This window comes from Capra hircus, chromosome 6, assembly GCF_001704415.2.
Source record: "Capra hircus breed San Clemente chromosome 6, ASM170441v1, whole genome shotgun sequence".
NCBI classification, from domain to species: domain Eukaryota; kingdom Metazoa; phylum Chordata; class Mammalia; order Artiodactyla; family Bovidae; genus Capra; species Capra hircus.
The window spans coordinates 84,831,443-84,854,444 of record NC_030813.1 but is presented as its reverse complement, the minus strand read 5'-3'; the positions used below and the strand labels follow the sequence as shown (position 1 = coordinate 84,854,444).

Genomic DNA, 23,002 nt, shown 5'->3' with positions numbered 1-23,002 from the left:
GAGTCTGAGTGAACTCCGGGATTTGGTGATAAGACAGGGAGGCCTGGTGTGCTGCGATTCATGGTGTCGCAAAGAGTCGGACACGACTGAGTGACTGAACTGAACTGATGACGACTGAGCGACTTCACTTCCACTTTTCACTTTCATGCATTGGCGAAGGAACTGGCAACCCACTCCAGTGTTCTTGCCTGGAGAATCCCATGGACAGTGGAGCCTGGTGGGCTGCCATCTATGGGGTTGCACAGAGTCGGACACGACTGAAGTGACTTAGTAGTATGACACACCTACAGCAAACAGATTAATAAATAAATAATAAAGCAAAACACAATAAGATATGTCTCTATCACAAAGCTGAATTTGGAGTTGAAACAATAAATTGAAAACTGGTATAACAGACAATAGTACTTCAAATTTTTCATTCATTAACATCCCAAAGGTTTTTGCATCCTTGAGCCCAGCATCATAATAAAATTCAGGTGAATAGAGGCATGTGTAGGTGCTCAGTTATGTACGACTCTGTGATCCAAAGGACTGTAGTCCGCCAGGTTCCTCTGACCATGGGATTTCCTAAGCAAGAATACTGGAGTGGGTTGCCATTTCCTTCTCCAGGGGATCTTCCTGATCCAGGGAATAAACCTGTACCTTCTGCATTGGCAGGCAGATTCTTTTCCACTGTGCCACCTGGGAAGCCAAACAAAAGGCACAGCTTGTCTGTAAAATGAAGTTCATAAAAGTGGTAGTAGACAGAACTGACAAACATGAATATAAGTAGGTCCCCTTGGGTCTGCAGCACCCCTCGTGGTCACTTCTTTACTGTTCAAATGTATGGTAGAATAGACTAGATTTTCTATGTAAGTAATAGCTAGCTCAGTCTAAGCCAAATATGCCATCCCAAACTATGATACTTTGGCATGTTACTTTGAATTAAATACTTAGGAAAGTAAAGTTACTTAGGAGAAAACTGGTGTAAGGATACTCTGACTTTCCTCTATCCCCACTGATAGCAAGAAATAAATCGCCCAGTTAGTTACCCTCTATTCCAAGAGAGTAGAAGGCATCCTTATCAACAGAGATAAGGAATTTAGGGCTGAGAAGACTATTTAAACAAAACTTGCTACTTTTTCATGAATTTGCTATGCAAAGGGCAAACCCCTTTACCTTGTCAATTCTTCATCAAGGTATTCTTTGTCTAAAAGGTATAAAATCTGCCTGGTTGGTCATTTCTTTGAGTCTCATATTTTTATGGGCTCTCATATATACAAAATTAAATGTTTTTCCTTGTTTATCTGTATTATGCAAATTTAATTATAAGATCAGACAATGAACCCAAAAGAGAAGGAAAGTTTTCCTCCCCTAAAAGCCCACATAAGCTTTCATCTCTGAACCCATCACCAATCTGTTCAAACATCCATCAAACCAGCCCTAGAGTGACCAGGTAATTGGGGTCTCCTCTATGATGGATATTAAATCAAATAATGCAAAATATATAGAAATATAGTATTTTATTGATTTAACTGGCAAATCTCTGTTAACATGATCACCCATTTTTTTGTATGGTGGTTTTGGTTTGTTGTTGTTTTTTATCCATTCAAGACTCTTTTTTGTATGTACCGAACTCCTTTTCTATTGTGGTGCTTTTCCACTGACTCTTCCTTGGCTTAGAGAAGGTATGAAAGGTCAATTTGTCATTTGTAAAAACAAAAAATCTAGAATCCCAGAGTCATGGATGACCATGACTGAGAGTGACTGGCAAAGAAACAAGATTCACAAAAGACAGATTAACTGGTAAAAATTAACCAGAAATTCAAGGTCAGAGAAGTTGAGCTTTGGAGCAGGGTTGATCAGTCATAATGAGGACATGCAAGTTACATGAGCCAGGAAAGAATGAAATAAAAAGGAAAGCAAACACACTGAATCAGATTACAAATAATGCAATGTAGCACAGGATGGGTAAGTATGGCCAGGAAAACACTTAGAAACACGAGAACTGTAAAAGCACCACAGATAATCAGGAGAGCTCTGATGTAACGTATTAGCAAACAAACACATATTCTAATCAGTTTACTGAAAACTCCTAGAGCCTTCAGGTCTAGAGGCTCTGTTAAGGTTCGGTCAGAAAAACAGAAAATTCACTAATTCTCTCTACAATTTATCATATTCATTTTTCTGTTCATCCATTCAGTTCCATTATAGTTCATATAATCAATGAATATATTTCTGATTTCTAGAATTTTTATAGTCAACTTCCCACCCCAACCCATTCTTACCTGCATTTTCATCTCTGAACAGTCTAAACATGCTTTTTAAATAAAAAAACTTATTGACATACAGTTGATTTACAATGTTAATTTCTGGTGTACAGCAAAGTGATTTATATATATACACATATATATTCTTTTCCATTATAGTTTATTAGAAGATACTGAATACAGCTCCCTGTACTATATATAGTAGGACCTAGTTATTATCTATTTTATACATAGCAGTTTGTAGTTTGTATCTGCCAATCCCCAAATCCTAATTTATCCTTTCCCTCACTTCTACTTTGGTAACCATAGATTTGTTTTCTATGTGAGTCTGTTTGTTTTTGTAAGTAAATTTGTATTATTTTTTTAGATTCCACATATAAACAGTATATTTATGAGACTTACTTCACCTCGTACAATAATCTCGAGGTCCATCCATGTTGTTGCAAATGGCATTATTTCATTCTTTTTATGGTTGAGTGGGGCTTTCCAGGTGGCTCAGTGGTAAGAGAATCTCGCTGCCACTTCAGGAGACTTAGATTCAACCCCTGGATTGGGAAGATCCCTTGGAGTAGGAAATGGCAACCCACTCCAATATTCTTGCCCGGAAAATTCCATGGACTAAGGAACTTGGCAGGCTACAGATGATGGGGTCACAAAGAGTAGGATACGACTGAGCATGCATGCACTTATGGCTGAGTAATATTCCACTATATTTACGTGTGTGTGTGTGTGTGCGCGTGCACACAACACATCTTTTTCATCCATTCATCCACCAGTGGTCATTTAGGTTGCTTCTTTGTCTTTGCTAAATAGTGCTGCTATGAATATTGCAGTGATTGTATCGTTTCAAATTACAGCATTTTCAGATAAGACATTCCCTTTTAATTATTTTTTAAATTTTATTCAAGTCAGAGATGTTTCTATAAATACTTCAGAATTCGTTGAGATTTCATTTGTGACCCTGTCCAAGGTCAATCGTATCAAATGTTTCATGTGTGTGCTCTTGAAAAGAATGTATATACTCTATATGGAGCTACAGAACTCAACAGATGAAACTTGTTTTCCCAAAACAATCAAGTTTCATACTAATTTTTGTTTGCTTGATCTATCAGTTTCCAAGAGAACATTAAAATATCACAATTTTTACATGTTCTTAATCAGTTAGTTCTACCCATAGAAATGTTTATCACATTTTGCTTTTCATTTTTCATTCTGCTTGTTTGAAATTAATAGTATGACATCAATTTTTGTTTGGAATGTATGTTTAATAATATATACATAATCTTAAGTAATCAAAAAGAAAAGAGTTCCAGAAAAACATCTATTTCTGCTTTGACTATGCCAAAGCCTTTGACTGTGTGGATCACAATAAACTGCGGAAAATTCTGAAAGAGATGGGAATACCAGACCACCTGACCTGCATCTTGAGAAACCTGTATGCAGGTCAGGAAGCAACAGTTCGAACTGGACATGGAACAACAGACTGGTTCCACATAGGAAAAGGAGTACATCAAGGCTGTATATGGTCACTCTGCTTATTCAACTTCTATGCAGAGTACATCATGAGAAACGCTGGGCTGGAGGAAGCACAAGCTGGAATCAAGATTGCCAGGAGAAATATTAATAACCTCAGATATGCAGAGGACACCACCCTTATGGCAGAAAGTGAAGAAGAACTAAAGAGCCTCTTGATGAAAGTGAGAGAGGAGAGTGAAAAAGTTGGCTTAAACCTCAACATTCAGAAAACTAAGATCATGGCATCCGGTCCCATCACTTCATGGCAAATAGATGGAGAAACAGTGGAAACAGTGGCTGACTTTATTTTTCTGGGCTCCAAAATCATTGCAGATAGTGATTGCAGACTGAAATTAAAAGACACTTACTTCTTGGAAGGAAAGTTATGACCAACCTAGACAGCATATTCAAAAGCAGAGACTACTTTGTCAACAAAGATCCGTCTAGTCAAGGCTATGGTTTTTCCAGTGGTCATGTATGGATGTGAGAGCTGGACTATAAAGAAAGCTGAGCGCTGAAGAATTGATGTTTTTGAACTGAGGTGTTGGAGAAGACTTGAGTCCCTTGGATTGCAAGGAGATCGAACCAGTCCATCCTAAAGATCAGTCCTGGGTATTCATTGGAAGGACTGATATTGAAGCTGAAACTCCAATACTTTGGCCACCTGATGCAAAGAGCTGACTCATTTGAAAAGACCCTGAGGCTGGGAAAGATTGAAGGCAGGAGAAGGGAACAACAAAGGATGAGATGGTTCAATGGCATCTTCAACTCAATGGACATGGGTTTGGGTGGACTCTGGGAGTTGGTGATGGCCAAGAAGGCCTGGCGTGCTGCGGTTCATGGGGCTGCAGAGTCAGGCACGACTGAGGAACTAAACTGAATGACATGACAACTAAATGCTAAGATTAAAAGATTAATTATCTAAGATTAAGAAAGACTAAGATGATATGACAACTAAATGCAATCTATGAACCTGGATTGGATCCTGGTGCAGAAAAAGTTAGAGAATAGGAAAATCTATAGCTAGACTGTTATACTGTGGTTTCTACATTCTACCTACCCCACAACTCCCAAAATTAGAGTTCTGTTGTATAGAAATTGAAAAATTGTCCAGGGAGAAATAAAGTACCTAAAATCAGTGTAACACATCAAAGTAAATCCTTTCTCGTTCTGACATGTATGGGTCCCCTGAGTAATGTCTAATAATACACACTCAGCATAAAAATCAAAGCCAGTTAACAAATCCTTTACAGGTACAGAGCAATCCCAGTGATTTACTTGATCTATTGCTCATTCTTAAATACAAAGAGACAAGCAAAGATCAGAAAACATTTATGGATAGCTTATAAAATGGCAGATTAAGGCCAGCACACACAACACACACACACACACACGCACATACCAGAATAAACATAATGAACAAATGAGAATTTTAAAAACTAAAGTTTAACCTTATTTAGTAACCTCAGAGGCAGTCAAAAATATTTCATTCATAATTACTGCAAAATGAAATGAGGAAAAAGGGAGGGCTCTTGTGTATTTCACACCTCTTATGTCCTACCTCCTACCTTTTTAACCCATTTTGCTCACTAGCTTTTGCTGTGCCAAGGAGCTTCTGCAGTTATAATTGGATAGTACAGATCTCTCACTTTCTACACAAGAGCTTCAACACCACTGCATGAAACTGCTGAAGGAACTCATCTCACACAAGCATAATCTAGCAGAATGTTGAATAGGAGCCCTCTCCCATCGTTCAGGTGGTCATTTGTGAGTATATTATACATGGCTTCTTACTGGGGCCCAGTGGACTTAGATTCCACTTGCTCATTAGCTTCGTAATGTGTACTAACTTTCCTCGCTTCCTGTCTCATCCTTTCCTGTTCCCTACTCCTGTACCCTAGGGTTTCTCAAAATAAACTACTGCTTTCTGATCCTTATCTCAGACTCTGTTTTCTGAGAATATATTGGGATAGGCTGTACCAGAACTGGCTCTAGAAAACAGACCTGCACGGTAAGATGTGGGAACTGGCCAACTCATTGATAACTAGCAATAACAATCTCACTCCTGATGACATGTGCAACACTGAGAGCTCCTACCATTTGGCAACATTACAATTTATAAGAATCATACAACCAGTGAGGTATGTGGAGAAGATAAAAAGTATTCATTTATGGACAGTACACTGTGAAAGCGTTAGTTACTCAGTCATATCCAACTCTTTGCAACCCATGGACCATAGCCTGCCAGGCTCGTTTGCCCATGGAATTCTCCAGGCAAGAATACTGGAGTGGGTAGACATTCCCTTTTCCAAGGGATCTTCCCGACCCAGGAATGGAACCCGGGTCTCCTGCATTACAGATTCTTTACCATCTGAGTGACCAGATAATGCCTATGTGGAAATTACTACTGGTAATAATACAGTTTACAGAGTGACATGGTTTTTTTTAAAAAACAGAAAGTTTTAGAAGTCTTGTAAATGACAAACTCAGTTTAAGTAGACGTCAAATCAAAATACGCTGTGCAAGTCAGAAGTTCTCCTTGGCAGTGTTTGGCCTCTTTCTTCCGCAGCTGAAAAAACTAGATTTAGAATATAATTGCGAAGATCGAAGTCTACAAAGATTCAATTCACAACCTCAACAGTTTTCCAACGAAAGTCAGGGTCTGGATAGAAAAATGGGGAACTCTTGAAACCTGGGTTGGGGGAGTAAGCCTGAAAATGCTCAATACCCAGGTTCTTCTAGGTTCTGCTTCTGGGGGTACAGTAGTGAAGGCAGTTCTATCAAGGGTCACAGTAAACTCACCAATGAACATAAAGCTATGAATATCTCATTTTGGACTCTTCATACCAGTGACTCGGTGGCAAAGAAAACAGTAACTGTTAGAGTGGACAACGGACCCTGATCCAGGTCAGGAGATAGGATCATAGTTACGTGACAGGGAAAGAAGGGATTAATCTGAGACTCAGGATGCAATGTGCTATGCTGTGTGCTAAAGTCTATCAGTCATGTCTGACTCTTTGCAACTTCATGGACTATAGCCCACCAAAGTCCTCTGTCCAAGAGATTCTCTAGGCAAGAATACTGGAATAGGCTGCCACACCTTTCTCCAGGGTATCTTCCTGACCCAGGGATCAAACCTAAGTCTCTTCTATCTCCTGCATTGGCAGGTAAGTTCTTAACCACTAGCAGCACCTGCGGAGAAGGCAATGGCAACCCACTCCAGTACTCTTGCCTGGAAAATCCCATGGATGGAGGAGCAGGTAGGCTGCAGTCCATGGGGTCACTAGGAGTCGGACACGATTGAGACTTCACTTTCACTTTTCACTTTCATGCACTGGAGAAGAAAATGGCAACCCACTTGTGTTCTTGCCTTGAGAATCCCAGGGACGGGGGAGCCTGGTGGGCTGCCGTCTCCGGGGTCACAGTCAGTCAGACACGACTGAAGCGATTTAGCAGCAGCAGGCAGCATCACCACCTGGGAAGCCCGAGGATGCAGAAGGGTGCCTAAAATTTAGGGGGGTAGAACCCAGTGCTAGTGATAACCACGAACTGACAAGGGTAAGGTAGTTTGAGGGTCAAGGTTCATGTCATCCCATCAGACTAGCAATTTAGGACAGCCAAAGTGCTGGCAAAGTGAGAAATAAGAGAATCTGCAGTAAAGGAAGATGAAGAGACAAGCAAAGCTTTTTCTAAAGCAAAAGATAGTGGTCACAGTTCCTCAGTGGAGGGATTGAGATAAAAAAATACAGCTGATATGGAAAAAAGCAAAATTTTTTTATGATGGCTGGGTCAATGAATTAAATATATGTACATATATCCTGATGCTCAGAAAAATTGAAGGAGGGAGGAAAAGGGGACAACAGAAGAATAAATGGTTGGATGGCATGACCAACTCAATGGACATGAGTTTGAGTAAACTACGGGAGTTGGTGATGGACAGGGAGGCCTGGCATACTGCAGTCCATGAGGTCGCGAAGAGTCAGACATGACTGAGCAACTAAACTGATATTAACTTGTAAAATGTACTCATGAATATAAACAAAATGTTAGTGAAATTTATTACCAGTTGGTTTAATCAAAGGCAACGCTGATTCCGAATCCAGGTTTCTTAATACATAAGTGTTCATTCTTCTCAACCCCACTGCAGAGATTTAAAATAAATCCTTTTTTTGAAAGATTGAAAGGCAGGAGGAGAAGGGGACAACAGAGAACAAGATGAATGGATTGCATTAGCGACTCAATGGACATGAGTTTTTGAGAAAGCTCCGAGAGATGGTGAAGGACAAGGAGGCCTGATGTGCTGCAGTCCATGGGGTCACAAAGAGCTAGACACAACTGAGCAACTGAACAAAATATTATCTATTAGGCTGGTACAAATGTTAATTGTGGTTTTGGACTGTGAATTTTACATCATTGTAACTAGACTCAAACACATCTTTATTAATCAAAATAGGAACCACTGCAATCAACACATTTTTCCCAATGAGAAACAAGTTTGCTTATTCCTGTAGCACAAAAATCTATGCTTCAGGATTCAATGAACTCTTGGAAAGCATTTTCTACCTCCTGCTGGTTGTAGAAGCATTTTCCCTGCAAAAAGTTGTAAAATGCTTGAAGAGGTGGTAGTTGGCAAGAGGACAGGTAAATACAGTGGATGAGGCAAAATTTCATAGCCCAATTTTTTCAACTTATGAAGCACTGGTTGAGTGATTAGATACTGTTGTGGAGAAGAACTGGGCCTTTTCAGTGCAGCTCATCGATCTGCTGAGCATACTTCTTGGATGTAATGGTTTTGCCAGGATCCAGAAAGCTGTAGTGGACCAGACTGATAACAGACCACCAGTAACCATGACCTTTTGGGCGTGCAAGTTTGGCTTTGGGAAGTGTTTTGGAGCTTCTTGGTCCAACCAGAGCTGGTTGTCGCATAAAAGCCATTTTGAACTCGGATTAGAAAATTGCTTGATTTTGCTTTTTGTCTAATATCATTTCTCTAGTCTAAATTAAACAGCTATAAATCTTCAGCAAAAACATAAAGAAATGTGCTAAAATGATGTAAACATAACATTTATTTAAGAATATATTTCAATATCAAACGACAAAGTTCAACAATGCAAAACCACAATTACTTTTGTATCAACCTAAACACTAATTGGGAGCACATGGGAAAATATTCTAAATGTCAATAAGAATATGAAAGCAGTAAACTAAAGGTTTTAAAAATCATTCAGCAGTGAAGTTCTTGTTTTCTTTTGACACTAAAATTATAAACATGATCTAGTATAGAATTACAACAGTGTCAAACATCAAGTATCACAAACATTTAAATATTCAACATAACAAAGGCCAAAATGGTAACTTAAAATACAGCTCTTTCAGCCATCTTGGATCCTGCAGAGGCCTGCTGGGAGCAGGATGTCTAAAATGACAGATATGTCTGGAAGGCTGTGGTACAAGGCCATTTTTACTGGCTTAAAGCGGGGTCTATGGAACCAGAGGGAACACACAGCTCTGCTGAAAACTGAAGGTGTATATGCTTCGGATGAATTCTATCTAGGCAAGAGATCTGCTTATGTGCACAAAGCAGAGAACACCACAGTAAATCCTGGCAGATAACCTAACAAAACCAGAGTAATCTGGAAAAAGATAACTCACGCTCACAGACAGTGGCATGGTTCATGCCCAATTTCAAAGCAACCTTCCTGCTACTGGACACAGAACCTGTGTGATGTTGCACCCTTGAAGTATTTAAACTTACTAAAAAGTAAATAAATAAACGTGTGGATTCATGAAAAAAAATTAAAATCTCTTATAAACTATATTTTATATAGCTTGCTACTACTGAGAGGGATTAATGATCAACTTAAGTAACTCTATGAGGATCAATTTTAAAGGTGTATTTTAAAAGTAAAATAGGAAATATCTAACTTATCAAAGATAAACACAAAACCTGAAAAAACAAAATAATCCTGCAACCAAAATAGATCCCAAAATGCTACCAAATGAATACCTTAACCAAAATATCAATAAAATTCCACTGTGTATCATTAGTTCTTACATTAGAAACAAAAGTAAGCATTTATATATAATTGACCTAGGTTAATCATTTTTGATAAAATACGCAAAAAAGACAAATGGGGTTCCCACAATTTCTAAGCACAAAGCATTCTTTTATGTCCACGAATAGGTTGGTCAAAAAGTTCATTTGGGTCTTTCCATAACATCATATGGAACACCCAAATGAACTTTTTGGCCAACCCATACATCATACACAAGAAAACAAACTTGATTCAGACAAGAAAGAAACACAAGAGATAAGTGTCAATCTTTACCAATTTATTTTATACAAAACAGTAGCAATGTAGAATATGGGAATTATCTTCTGCTGCCACACACGCAAATTGTGAACATTCCAAGCCAATGTATACAGTTTGGAGGAGAAGGCTAAACCAATAGCATCAACCATGCTACTGAACATAAGAAGTTTTCCTATCTAAAAAGATTAAAAATTAGATAGCAATGTCTTCTTAATATTGCTCTCATCATTGAAGACGAAGAAAAATAAAAAGTGACTTTTTTAAGATTAAAAAAAAGAGGGAAAGGGAGAAACCAAGAGGCTGCTACAACACTGCCATAGAGTCAAACCATCATACTTCAATATTTGCATACTTGATAGCAGCATTATTTTTACTGAACCGTGTGCAACTACATGTAGAAATACATCAAAGCAAAATATCATGGCAGTCATCAATCAAGATCCAAAAGAAAGAAAATGAACAAAAAATAACTCTAGGATGAACACCCTATAAGCAGATGAAGATTTACAGAGACTGAATCAGTATCTACATTCTTGGACTGTTCCATTCTGTCCCAATAAAAGTATCAACTCAAATTGTCAACTGTGCATTTTTGGAGGATTTGAGTTTTTCCAGTTCTTATTATACTGCATGCTTGGAACAAAGAGGGTCATAATAAATCCTTCTACACAATGAACTTTTAAGTAGACAGTTGAAAATAAATTTACTACTTGTAAACACACACAAAAAGAAAAATACAAGATTCTGTATCTTTAAACAATCAGTGCTTCCAAAAGCGCATTATCTCCTATATCTACCTCTCTCCCCTCGGTCTCTGTCCCGATCACATAATCGCTCTCTTTCTCTTTCTCTATCACGTCCTCTATCTCGCTCTCTGTCTCTTCTGTTATCTCTAGGTCGGTCTCGTTCTCGCTCCCGATCTCTTTCACGGGGTCTACTTCTCCGGCCACTGACAACAGCCTGTGTTCGACGAAGGAAATCATCCACCCTCATATCATAATCATGCTAGAAAAGGTAAGAAATGGATAAGGTATGTCAAAAATCAAATGTAATTTATGAGTCCATTTATGGTAATTATTGTCTAGTAGAGAGAAGAATCTAAAGAAATACCCTAATGTATTAATTCACAGAAAGCAATTTTGACAGTTTATAAAAAGGATTCTGATGTCTTACTAATTAGACACAACAAATGATTTACTCAGACCTCATTAAAAAAAGCATTTTTTGTAGTCAGTTTTTAATTTCTCTACCCAATCTCTTTTATAAGATTTATGCCAAAATAATCATCTAATGATGACCTCCAAACACATGATCAATAGCATCAATACATGGGGCCACCTATGCTAAATGTCAATGTTTTTCTTCAACAGGTGGATTCTACTTAATTTTTCCTCCTTTGAGTCTACAAACTAAAGCAAACCAACTCTGCCCTCTAAAGGTGAAATTGGGAATTCTTCCATTCCTGATTTTCTTTCAAACTAAATCACTGTTAACAATTTATGGAATTTGACAGAATTTTTTAAAAATATGTACTGCAGTAATACTGTGAAGTCTATTTCATACAGAGCTAATAATACACATAAGGCTGAAGAGGACAGTGAAGGGTAAGATAAGCAAGTAAGTGAGGTGCAAGGTTGTCACTGTGGCTACTACTAAGCTTGACCCCTGCTCTAGAGTTCCTCTTTCAGTTCTCAACTCATCTTTACTTACTGAACTTTGTTTCTTCAAAAGTCAGCTTATAAGATTCAAATTTTCACACTACCTTTCATGTATTAAAAAAAAAAGTGATTAAGTAAATACAAAATACATTACACATATATATTAGCCAGAAAGCTACTATATAATGGTGCATGAAGCACCACCTGTTAAAAAGAACAAGAATATTTTGGTAAGAGTCTCAGAAAAACTTACTTTTTTGAAAATAATCTGATCATTTAAAAAAGGCATTTTTAAAAACACCACAACCTAGCTATTCAACTAAGATTTCATCGTACATTGGCTGTATACTTCTTTGAGTGATTGGGAAAAAAAAAAAAAAACTACTAAAAGTCTACTGCTGTTCAGTTGTGAAGTCATGTCCGACTCTTTCTGTGACTCCATGAACTGCAATGCAGCCTGCCAAGATCCTCTGTCTACAGGCTTTTCCAGGCAACAATACTGGAGGGGGTTGCCATTTCCTTCTCCAAAAGTCTGTTTGTTAGAATTCTCAGATTGTTTTACTAAATATTAATGGTCCTAGTGTGACTTTATTTTGAAGGATTAATAACTTCATGAGATAAGGAAATAAATGACAGATGAAAGTATCTCAAATATAGGAAACTACCGCTCTGACTGGTTCTCAGACATGCATGTTCTTTATCATGTGGGAAGATAAGAAGAAGTTTATGTGGCCCAGCAGAGTCATCATGTGTGCAGCATTTAATAAACAAACTCAGCCCAACTATTATATTGAAGACCCAGAAATATTAACTCAAAAATAATCCACTGAAATAATCAAAGGGATTAGCCTAAACAATCTGCAATAGGAATATGAAACCATTATCTATTAATCAACATAATCTGGTTGTTGTTCAGTCACTAAGTCATGTCAGACTCTTTTTGACCCCATGGACTGCAGCACACTAGGCTTCCCTGTACTTCACTATCTCCCTTCACTATCTTCACTATCTCACTCATGACCACTGAGTTGGGATGCCATCCAACTATCTCATCCTCTGTCGCCCTTTTTCTCTTGCCTTCAATCCTTCCCAACATCAGGGTCTTTTCCAGTAAGTCGGTGTCCCCCACATTTAAATTATCTACAGAATTCTAAGTAGTTCCCTCACGCTTTTGCCTTCTTGTGCACTTACTACTCGTTTATCTCTGTATCTTGCTTCATGTGGTACTGGGTGATGTCCTGAATAAGGGGGATGAGCTTGAGGAGGTGGAGCATGGTGCTGATAGTAAGGATGGTGTGGAGGTTGTTCCATTCCAGGATAAGGAGTCTAAAAAAAGAAAACCATTTCCATAAGCATCTAAAAAACATCCTTGGTAACAAACCATTCTTAGAATCCCCCTATCCAAACCACCCATCCCAAAGAATTTACTCTGTTGAAGCCATTTACTTTGATGACATTAGCATTCTTTAAAATACCCTCTTGATTTGCTTGTTGAAAAAAAAATGTGTGTAATAAAACTTCTGAATATTTAAACTCCATCATCTAACACGTTAACATTTATACTTACATACCATAAAATACCACTAGAAATCAAAAGCCTCCTACACAGTGATTACTATTGTCCAGGCACTGTCCTAAGCACTTTACAAGTCTCATTTAATCCCCACAGCAACCCTACAGATAGGTACTAATAGAATTATAGCCAATAGTATTATTATGTGATCCTAGTTTACAAAAAGGGAAACTGAGGCTCCAAATGGTTAGGTCACTTGCTCAAATTCACACTGCTACTAAAGGGGGTAGAAGTTAGACACAACATCAGACATTCTGACTCTAGAATCAGTCATGTTAATACTAGGCACAAATGTATTTAAAGAGCTAATGAACTTTTAAATGCAATTATAAAATGAATGATGGAAAAATCAAGGTAGTTCTCCTCCTAGTTAGGGCCAAGATATTACTATTAAATATCTTTTTAGTTTCATACTCTAAAGGAAAGAAATAATTTATCTGTCTATATACAGTACCTTAAGTGAAACAAAAGTCAGATGAAAACGCCACATTACAGGAAGCATTTCAAGATAAAAAGGTAAGAAACAATCAGAACAAATTAAACTTCCAAGCTGTTTTATTTTATTAGGAATTAATGCTTCAGGTATCTTTAATACTTTAAAATATACTCTAAGAAGAACATTTAATTGTCTTAGAGAAAGAAAAAAAAGTTTAGGAACAAGATTTAGTTAACCTTATTTAACATAGAGAATTTACTAAGTATCAGGGTCAGGTACTATGCTAAACTTAACATGTATTTTGCAAACTTAGCTTCTTGACAATCCTACGAGGTTGACACTATTCCATTAAATTTTAAACTATACAAGCATAGGCATACTGTCCAACTTATTCACCAATGTACACCAAGAGCAAACAGTGTTCTGCAGAGTAGGTACTAAACAGTTTGATGAGCCAAAGAATGAATGGATATCCAAATTTCACAGATAAGGAAAATTAAGACAAAAATGTATTATGAAACTTATCTAAAATCAGAGTTGAGAAGGGAAGGTATTTGAACCCTGAAGAGTTTATACTACTAGCCACCACAATAATAAATCATAACATTTATCAACTAAGCCTCCACTGTTAATACAAATTCAATCATTCATCAGCCTTTACCTTAAAAAGAGCATGCAATTTTACTTATCACCAGACATTATTTTATGTCTCTTAATGGATAACTATAACAATCATACTCCAAGTAAGCATTCAAAATGTATGGAACTGCAAATGAAATTATATAACTTGCAAAAACAGAATTAATACAAACCATTCCTTGCCAAGGTGGTGGTGGTCCCATGTTATGAAATTCCCTCACATAATCATTGTAGGACTAAAATGAAAGATGATAATGTCAATAAATAAAAAACCCAGAACTTACAAAATCAAGCAGATACTGATTTTATTATGTGCATTAAATTTAAAAAAAGAAATGCTTACCCCATTTAAAAATACATCTCGGCGAACTCCTGAAAACCGTCTGTTGGGAATAAGATTTGTGAAACTAAATTCAGGTGGTTCATAAACTAGTTCCAAGAATGTAATTCAAAACTGAACAAAAATGAACCCAACTTACCTATCTACTTCCTGGTATCGTGGATCCTTTAAATACCCTGTTCAAACATCAAGCATTTTAGTATATCAAACATATTTTTTATTACGGCATCATAATTAAACCTTCCTTACCACTCATTTCAATTCTTCCCATGATATAATAGTGAAGCTATTAAATGATACTATTATCATACTATTCCATTTTCAAATTTTCTTCTCAGATTACATAATTAGAAAGTAACTAAATAACTTACTGATATCACAGAATTATAAACTGTTAGAGAGGTTTGCATATGGATCTTCTAAATCCACACCCCAATTCTTGCTAGACAGAAATTTCTTCATGCTGCACCACAGGAAGGTAAGGACAGAGGAATTATCTTGAGGACACTGTAATAGGTCTTCCTTAAAACAAATGTTTACCTTCCACCTTGAGTATACATAAGCCTTGCTAAGTCAACCAAAGCTTTAAAAAATGCAAACTTAAGGGGAGAAAAACAAAATTAACAAAAGTTGCAAAAATTAAAATATATACATTTTAAATGAAAGAACCACAGTAATCAGAGAAATATTCTCCCCTCTTCTTCTCCTAAGAACTTAGTAAATTAAAATGTGAAAAAGTTTAAGTGGCCAAGTTACTGGGGAAATTTTACTTCTTCAGAATATCCCATTTTGGAGAAGAATGAGGCTTATCAAGCCACCTGTCATGTAACAATGCTGTAATGCTCACTAACACCAACTTCCAAATGGTCTGATTTTTCTAAGTGTGTCCATGACTGTTTTAAATAAATATGTTCTCTTAACTATAGTGTGCCTTTTTCAACTCCAGTAAGGGAAAGGTTAACTGAAAAACTGCTTTTAGATTACAAACCAAGCATTTTCCATTCCTCTCTAAAAATATGAAAATCAAAGATGTACTTAGAAAAATATAGCATAATTTCAGTTTCCAAGTAAAGCTTTCTACCACAGGAAATACTAAGTATCAAAGAGAATAAAAATCCTAATAAGAATATAAGTTCATTGCTTTCCCTAACTACACTTAATCTTAAAACACTTAAAACACAAGTGCAGTTTCCATTTCCTACAATTTCAGGTCATTAATAGCTATCCTAAAGTTTTCTCACTTTTAAAACTATAGGGTCATGATAGAAGATTCTGTGCTGTTGTTGCTTTTAATAATTTCAAGTCAAATATCTGCAGGATTATAAAATATTAACCTGGTCTCTGATGAAACTCAGGGGCATAGTCAATCCTTGGTTTCTTTCTGCTGTTATGAATATCATAATCTTCTGGTCGACGCCTACATAAATTAGACACATTAGAAATTAAACCAAAAACTGCTAGGAGAACAAACAGCAAAGCAAGAGTTTCTGACAGAAATAAGTACAAAGAAAAGCTCATTATTTCCTTTAAAATAACAGCCTTGTCTTTGGTGGACAAACATCTTAAAATCTCTAAATTTTAATTCCTCAAATTATTATACATCAATCCTTAGATGTACTGCTAGAAAGAAACATATTCTCTAATCCTTGTGCTATAATCAGACACTTAAAAGTAATCTGCTCAAAATACGTAAATCACATTTTAGTTATCTAAACAAAAGTAAATGAGCTACCCTAAAGCTAATATAAATATCCAGTTTAACAATTAAAACACTTTTCTGAATAAACTCTTCATTCAGGTAAAATAAAGGGGAAAAAACTTCTCATCATTACACAACAGGTAACCCTAAAATCTATATATTTAAACTTATTAATGTCATTTTAGGTTAAATCTAAAAATTATGTATTTCTTAAATATTTTTCTTCTGCTTTGTACAAAATTATACTTTTCACATGATCATACAGAAAATTTGATACTTATTAAAAGCTATTTTACAGGAAAGTTTTAAAAATGTTTAAATACTTTGAAAAACTAATTTTTAAAGTTAATAACATTTACAAATTATGGGAATTTTTTTCCCAGAAACAATGCCTTAAAATAAACTGGAAAATAATGGGGCAGAGTTTTAACAGAGTTTCATAATACAAATTCAAAATGTATTCTTTAGAAGGTGAAACTTTACTATCTGCAGCAGGCTGCTCTTCATGATCTTCCATAAATCTCAACGGTTAATGTAACCATTAAGGTTAATGTATATACATCATGAAATACACTTCATTTTACTTAGCATTTAATAAAGAGCTACACAAAAGAAAAAACAAAATTTCAAGTTTTTTAAGGTAATAATAAATATATCTTTTTACCCTTATTGTCAAAATCTCTGTAATAACCTGGGCATCACTAGCTTTCCAGTTATTTCTGAATGTTTACTGCTTTCATAAACTTCTGCAACACAAGTTCACTCAAACTACAAAGCTGCAATAAACCCAAGCCCCCCAACATAATAAAACAGTTGCATCTACAATAAATAAGACTAAGAAAATTAAAAACTGGTTTAAAAAATAAACATACCGCTTTCCTGTAGTTTGGGGAGTGCATTTACGACCGGTATAAAACATGATAGTAACAGTTCATAAAGTAGTCCAACTACTGACTTTAAGCTGTAAGCCACATACAAATATGGAGGCCCTGGCAGGCTTGAGAGGAGTAGTGGTGTAATAAGTATAGTTTACAGTCCATTGCAAATCTGAGGTAAAAACTTCACTTGTATGTACTGTATTGCACTGGAAATCTCTTAGCTTAAAACTTCAAAAGACATCTTGGTGATCAGTCCTTTTAGGCCAAAAGTAAGGGGGCTCTGCCAGGTTTCCTCCTACCTACTTGACAGTGTCCTTCTTAAGCTCAAAGAAATGGGGACTCTTGTTGGATTATCTGTACCTACCACAGGATGTTTCCACCAAAAGGAAACTTAACCAAAGGTTTCATCCCATCAACCACACATCCAACAGTCTTTAGCAGAATATTTTAGATTTAGCTGTATGCAAATCTACTCAGGGTAAGGTGTTGGGTGAAGGGCTTAAATCAGTCCTTTGCAAAGACTTCTCCAATTCTGTAACAAGTTAAAACCCCTTTTCCTGGAAAATGCTGTTTAGTTCATAAAGTAGTGATCAACAACCATGGCGATCCTCTAAAAAACACTTTTAAGTCCACAGGTACTGCCAGCATCTGGAAAAGCTGTAAACAGACACAGCAACAGCCCTTCTTTTTGGTTTGTTGCCGGGTCTCCCAGGGCCACTTGATCCCCTTTGGAAAGAACCTATTGTTTTCAGAAGCTCAGCAAGATGTGTGAATTCACGGGGTACATGTTAGACAATATTGAGAATGGGGTTAACACATCACGATGGTAAAATCTGAAATAGTCCCAACAATGCTCCTCTTGAATATCAAAATAACTTAAAATATTTTATCCTCTAACAAATGAGGCGTCATCTTCTGAAAAAATAATAGTGATCCTTTATAAAAGTCCCATATCTGATAAGGTTTATCCAGAGACACACCTGAAAGAAAAGGCTTTTTACAAAATATTAACAATTTTTGCAAATAAAGACTTCCTCCTCTTCCTCCTTTCTAGCCTGTTCTTAGCAACAAAGGCCTACCTCATTTCAATGATATACATTGGATTATCAGATTACTATCTAATCTAAACTGGTTATCACTCTTTAGCAGATAATTTTTTCTGCATAAGGAAAGATCCCCATTTTCCTCTTGAAAAATGACTGAGACCAAGGTGACCATCTGAAATCCTCAATGAAGCCACAAACTAGTCCATGCAGCTTGATTTGAGGATTTTCTCTTTCTTCTTTACCGCAGGACAAACTTTTGACGAATCACATTCCTCCATCATGTTATTCTGATATATGTGCCTATTATCAGTCCAAAGAACGTTTCTAACCTTCCCACATCCCGGACTGGTTCTCGACGGGATGGTCGTCCTCTTGATCGGGGCTGAGAATGCATTCTTCTCTTGTGACGCATTTTATGAATGACCTGATACAAGTCAATACTTTCATCAGGGGGAAATAGAAGACAAAGCTGGGTTCCACATTCAAGTTCAATTTCCTGGAATAAGAAAGCAGTAATTTACAAAATGAAAGAAGGGAGAAACGTCTGATAGACTTGTTCTATTTTCCTGATGTACAGAACAAAAACAGGCTGACTTGGAGGTTTCCTTCCCAAGGTTGATGATCACATGATATTCCAATCAACTTCCTTGAATGATTAAAAAAAAACTTTTCAAAAGTGTTTCATGTATTTATGTAAGGGGAAAAATGGTTTCCCTGGTGGCTCAGACAGTAAAGAATCGGTCTGCAATGTGGGAGACCAGGGTTTGATCCCTGGGTTGGGAAAATACCCTGGAGGAGAGCATGGCAACCCATTCCAGTATTCTTGCCTGGAGAATTCCCATGGACAGAGGAGCCTGATGGGCTACAGTCCATGAGGCTGCAATGAGTCAGACACAACTGAACGACTAAGCACAGCACAGAATCTGCAAGGTTAACTACAGAATCTGTGACAGTCACCCTCTGTTAACAAAGGAATATTTCTTTGTGCCAAATACATTAAATATCAGGACGAAGTCATCCATCTAAATACAATGGAGAAAAAATGTTTAGTGTGTGTCAACAATTTCCATGTTTATGAACTGCAAAATGCACTGAAATATATTAACAAGGGCAAATTAACCTATGGGCTTTGTATAATTTTTATTTTAAAGTACCAACATTTTCACTTATGAGCAATAAAAACTTGGTTCAAAATTACATTTAGAAAACTAAGGGTCACAGGCCTACGTTTATTTTAAATCACAGCACATTTTTAATTTCATCTACAGACTAGACAACCTGCATATACACACATTCATCTCCTTTTAATAAACTTTCTTTCTATTCAGAAAACTTCAGTAAAGATGTTAAGTGCCATTTATAAAATGTATCAGAATCTGTTAAACAGTAATAATACAATGAAAAACCTAAACCTAAAAGGTTTTTAAAATCATGCCAGTTCTCTTCAAGAACTTTTCCTTTAATTGTATAAATCAAGTAGCACATAAATCTACCTTTCTACATTAATGGAAGTCATTCAATCAGTCATAATTACAGTAATCACAAACTCCAAATAAGAATATTTTCCCCAATCATTTCCAGAAATTCATTCAAAAATGGTTTTAAAGTAACTTTCAATAAAGACTTCTAGAAGAGTGATTAAATATGTTTTTTAGACTCAATTAAAACAACAAACCTGTCCATCACGTCCAATCTTTACTGGCTTATGTTCATTCCAAGGATTGGTGAGATGAGCTGACTTAGTAAAGGGTAATTCACGCCTAAACACAAAGTGATATCAATTATATTATTTTGCAGAATCTTTTAAAGACCTTATACTACTTTAGTAGTGAGTTCCTGTTAATCATGACTTAAATGCGACTAAGATTGATAGAGATTACTTCCCAGAAACAAAGCCACATTCAGAGACACACTTTTCACATTCTCCTATATTCTCAAAATGGAAAAAAAAACAAAAACAAAAAACAAAAGCTAAATATGCTTAAAAACATGAGCTAAGACACCAAGACAGTTTGGTCTCTCTCAACTTTTCTGAGCCAGAGTTTCTTCATCTTATAAGGATAGCGCCACTCTCTTCAAACTTGTTTTAGGTAGCTTGCAAATGAAATAACACATCAAATGTTTACATCTTACATCTATATACTAAAAACCTTGTATATTTTAATAACTGATCAATAAAGAGATGAACTTTAACCAGGTAGTTAATACCACATGAATACACATTCCCTACCCTTGGTTCAAGACTGCTTTCCCAAATTCAATTATCCTCCCCTTTTGCTAAAGCAATATTCTCTATCACACATAGAATAGCTCTTGATAATACAAAATTTTATATTATAAATTTACATATTCACATGTATTAATTATGCACTACCTCTCCTCTTACACTACAATGCTATACTTCATTTATTTAATTATTAATTGGAGACTAATTACTTCACAATATTGTGGTAGCTTTTGCCATACATCGACATGAATCAGCCATGAATGTACATGTCCTCCCAGCCTGAACCCCCACTGCCACCTCCCTTCCCACCCCAACCCACCCTCTTTCGGGTGGTCCCAGAGCACTTGCTTTGAGTACCCTGCTTCATGTCCTCTATTTTACATATGGTAATATACATGTTTTTAAGGCTATTCTTTCAAATCATCCTGCCCTCGCCTTCTGCAACACAGACCAACCAAAAGTCTATTCTTTACATTGCTGCATCTTTTGCTGTCTTGCATATAGGATCGTCGTTACTGTCTTTCTAAATTACATATATATGCATTAATATACTGTATTGGTGTTTCTCTTTCTGACTTACTTCACTCTGTATTATAGGCTCCAGTTTCTGAGCCACAGGGCAAAATAGTCTCAGCAAGTTTAGGAAAAAAAAAAAAGATACCCTGCATTTTTATAGCACAACAATGAACATAAACATGACATGTAATAAATACCTGTTGCCAAAAAAATCAGAAATTAACATCATTCAATAATGTTTCATCTATTTGTGTATAAAGTAAATTAAATAAATGCTTTAATTAAAGAACTATATCTACAAGTAAAACTGCTCAAAAGACATACAAAGATGAGTAAGATAAAAAGCTTTAATTCCTAACCTTTTTTAAACAGCTTTCACCAAACAATAAATAAGCACACACAAGTATTTTGTAAAAAGAATGAATACCACGAACAGAGTATAGAACTTTTGCTTTTAATGTGAATGGTCATATTTATCTTGGCAAGCAAGAAACAAACAAATAGAAATGCTTCGTGGTAAAGGTGGCCTAAGGGAGAAGCCTGAAAGAAAAGTGACTTGGGAAAAGTCATAGGTAGAAAAGTAAAGCAGAGATACTTCTGAAGCAATGAAAAGGACCTGAGGGAAGACATAACGGAGAAGAAAAATTACAAGCAAATGACCTGGTCCAATGGACAAGCTATACAACCATTTACTTCTAGCCTTATGCGAACTTTTTTAAAGATGAATATTAAATGCTCAAAGTTTGGACTTTTTTAAACCTCAGAAAATATTTTTAACATCTACAGGAAAAGATTAAAGTTACAAAGTGGCATGATCTGTTGTGGTGGTGATGTCAATGTATGGCAGAAGTGAGCAATGAGTGGTGAAAATAAATGCCCACTAGAGCGACTGAAGTGACTTGGCGGCAGCAGCAGCAGAGCAACTTCACTTTCACTTTTCACTTGCATGCCCTGGAGAAGGCAATGGCAACCCACTCCAGTACTCTTGCCTGGAGAATCCCAGGGACAGGGGAGCCTAGTGGGCTGCTGTCTATGGGGTCACAAAGAGTCGAACATGACTGAAGCAACTTGGCGACAGTAGCAGCAGCAATCTTCATCTAAAAGACATCTTACCTCACACATCAAGAGTGGTTCAAGAATGTATACAAATAAAAATATGTATGTACATATATATATATACACACACATCCCCACCCCGCCACTTCAGGGAGGGCTGGGAGGAAAGAGATCATCATTAAGCTAGACTAAATCTATACCAAAGCCTAGAACATCCAGACACAGATCTATAGTTAAAAACTGTGTTTTAATAGTTTCTTATATTTTTCTTCTAAATTGCCAGTTAATAAGTTACAGAAAGGAATAACCTACAACCTTCCCTGGTGGCTCAGATGGTTGAGTCCACCTGCAATGCAGGAGACCCAGTTGGGTTCTATCCCTGGGTTAGGAAGATCCCCTGCAGAAGGGAATGGCAACCTACTCCAGTATTCTTGCCTGGAGTTCCATGGACAGAGGAGCCTGGAGGGCTACAATACATGGGGTTACAAAGAGTTAGATACAACAGAACAACTAACACTTTCACTTTCAACTACCAAAGCAAAGGAAGCTTTCAAGCTATTATTGCACAGAATTGTCACTGTTATTTAAACATTAGCCATGGATTACTCTTGGTCCCAAAAAAAGGCTTTATGTTGAGCTGGTTGAGTCACTTGGGGTTAAAATTCTTCAGTGGCTCTTTGATGGCACTGGTTCTAACTGGATTCCAGAGATATGTGCCCATTGTTTTGACAAATTAGTTAATCTCAGCCTGAATATCACAACCTTAAGTAAAACAGGGCTCAGGTTAAAACTAAGAGAAACGGTACATCTGTGGTTATCACGATTATAGAGCAGGCATCCTAAAAACTAGCTTTTG

At 36.6% G+C, this 23,002-nt stretch overlaps 1 protein-coding gene and 1 pseudogene across 5 annotated transcripts in view; one reads left to right on the top strand and one right to left on the bottom strand.

The window, feature by feature from the left end:
• LOC102186572 lies at positions 8,871-10,317 on the top strand (annotated as a pseudogene).
• YTHDC1 (YTH domain containing 1) overlaps positions 10,077-23,002 on the bottom strand; it is a 38,723-nt gene continuing 25,797 nt past the window's right edge. For 3 of the 5 annotated variants that reach the window (XM_018049519.1, XM_018049515.1, XM_018049517.1), the window contains 8 exons: positions 20,023-20,107; positions 18,677-18,843; positions 16,059-16,141; positions 14,864-14,900; positions 14,728-14,791; positions 14,558-14,620; positions 12,928-13,062; positions 10,077-11,083 (listed from right to left, as the gene is read on the bottom strand). In XM_018049519.1, the coding sequence (XP_017905008.1) occupies positions 10,859-11,083; positions 12,928-13,062; positions 14,558-14,620; positions 14,728-14,791; positions 14,864-14,900; positions 16,059-16,141; positions 18,677-18,843; positions 20,023-20,107 (859 nt within the window). In that variant the 3' untranslated portion in view covers positions 10,077-10,858. The remainder of the gene's footprint in view (positions 11,084-12,927; positions 13,063-14,557; positions 14,621-14,727; positions 14,792-14,863; positions 14,901-16,058; positions 16,142-18,676; positions 18,844-20,022; positions 20,108-23,002) is intronic. The other 2 variants (XM_018049516.1, XM_018049518.1) reach the window with 1 other exon arrangement.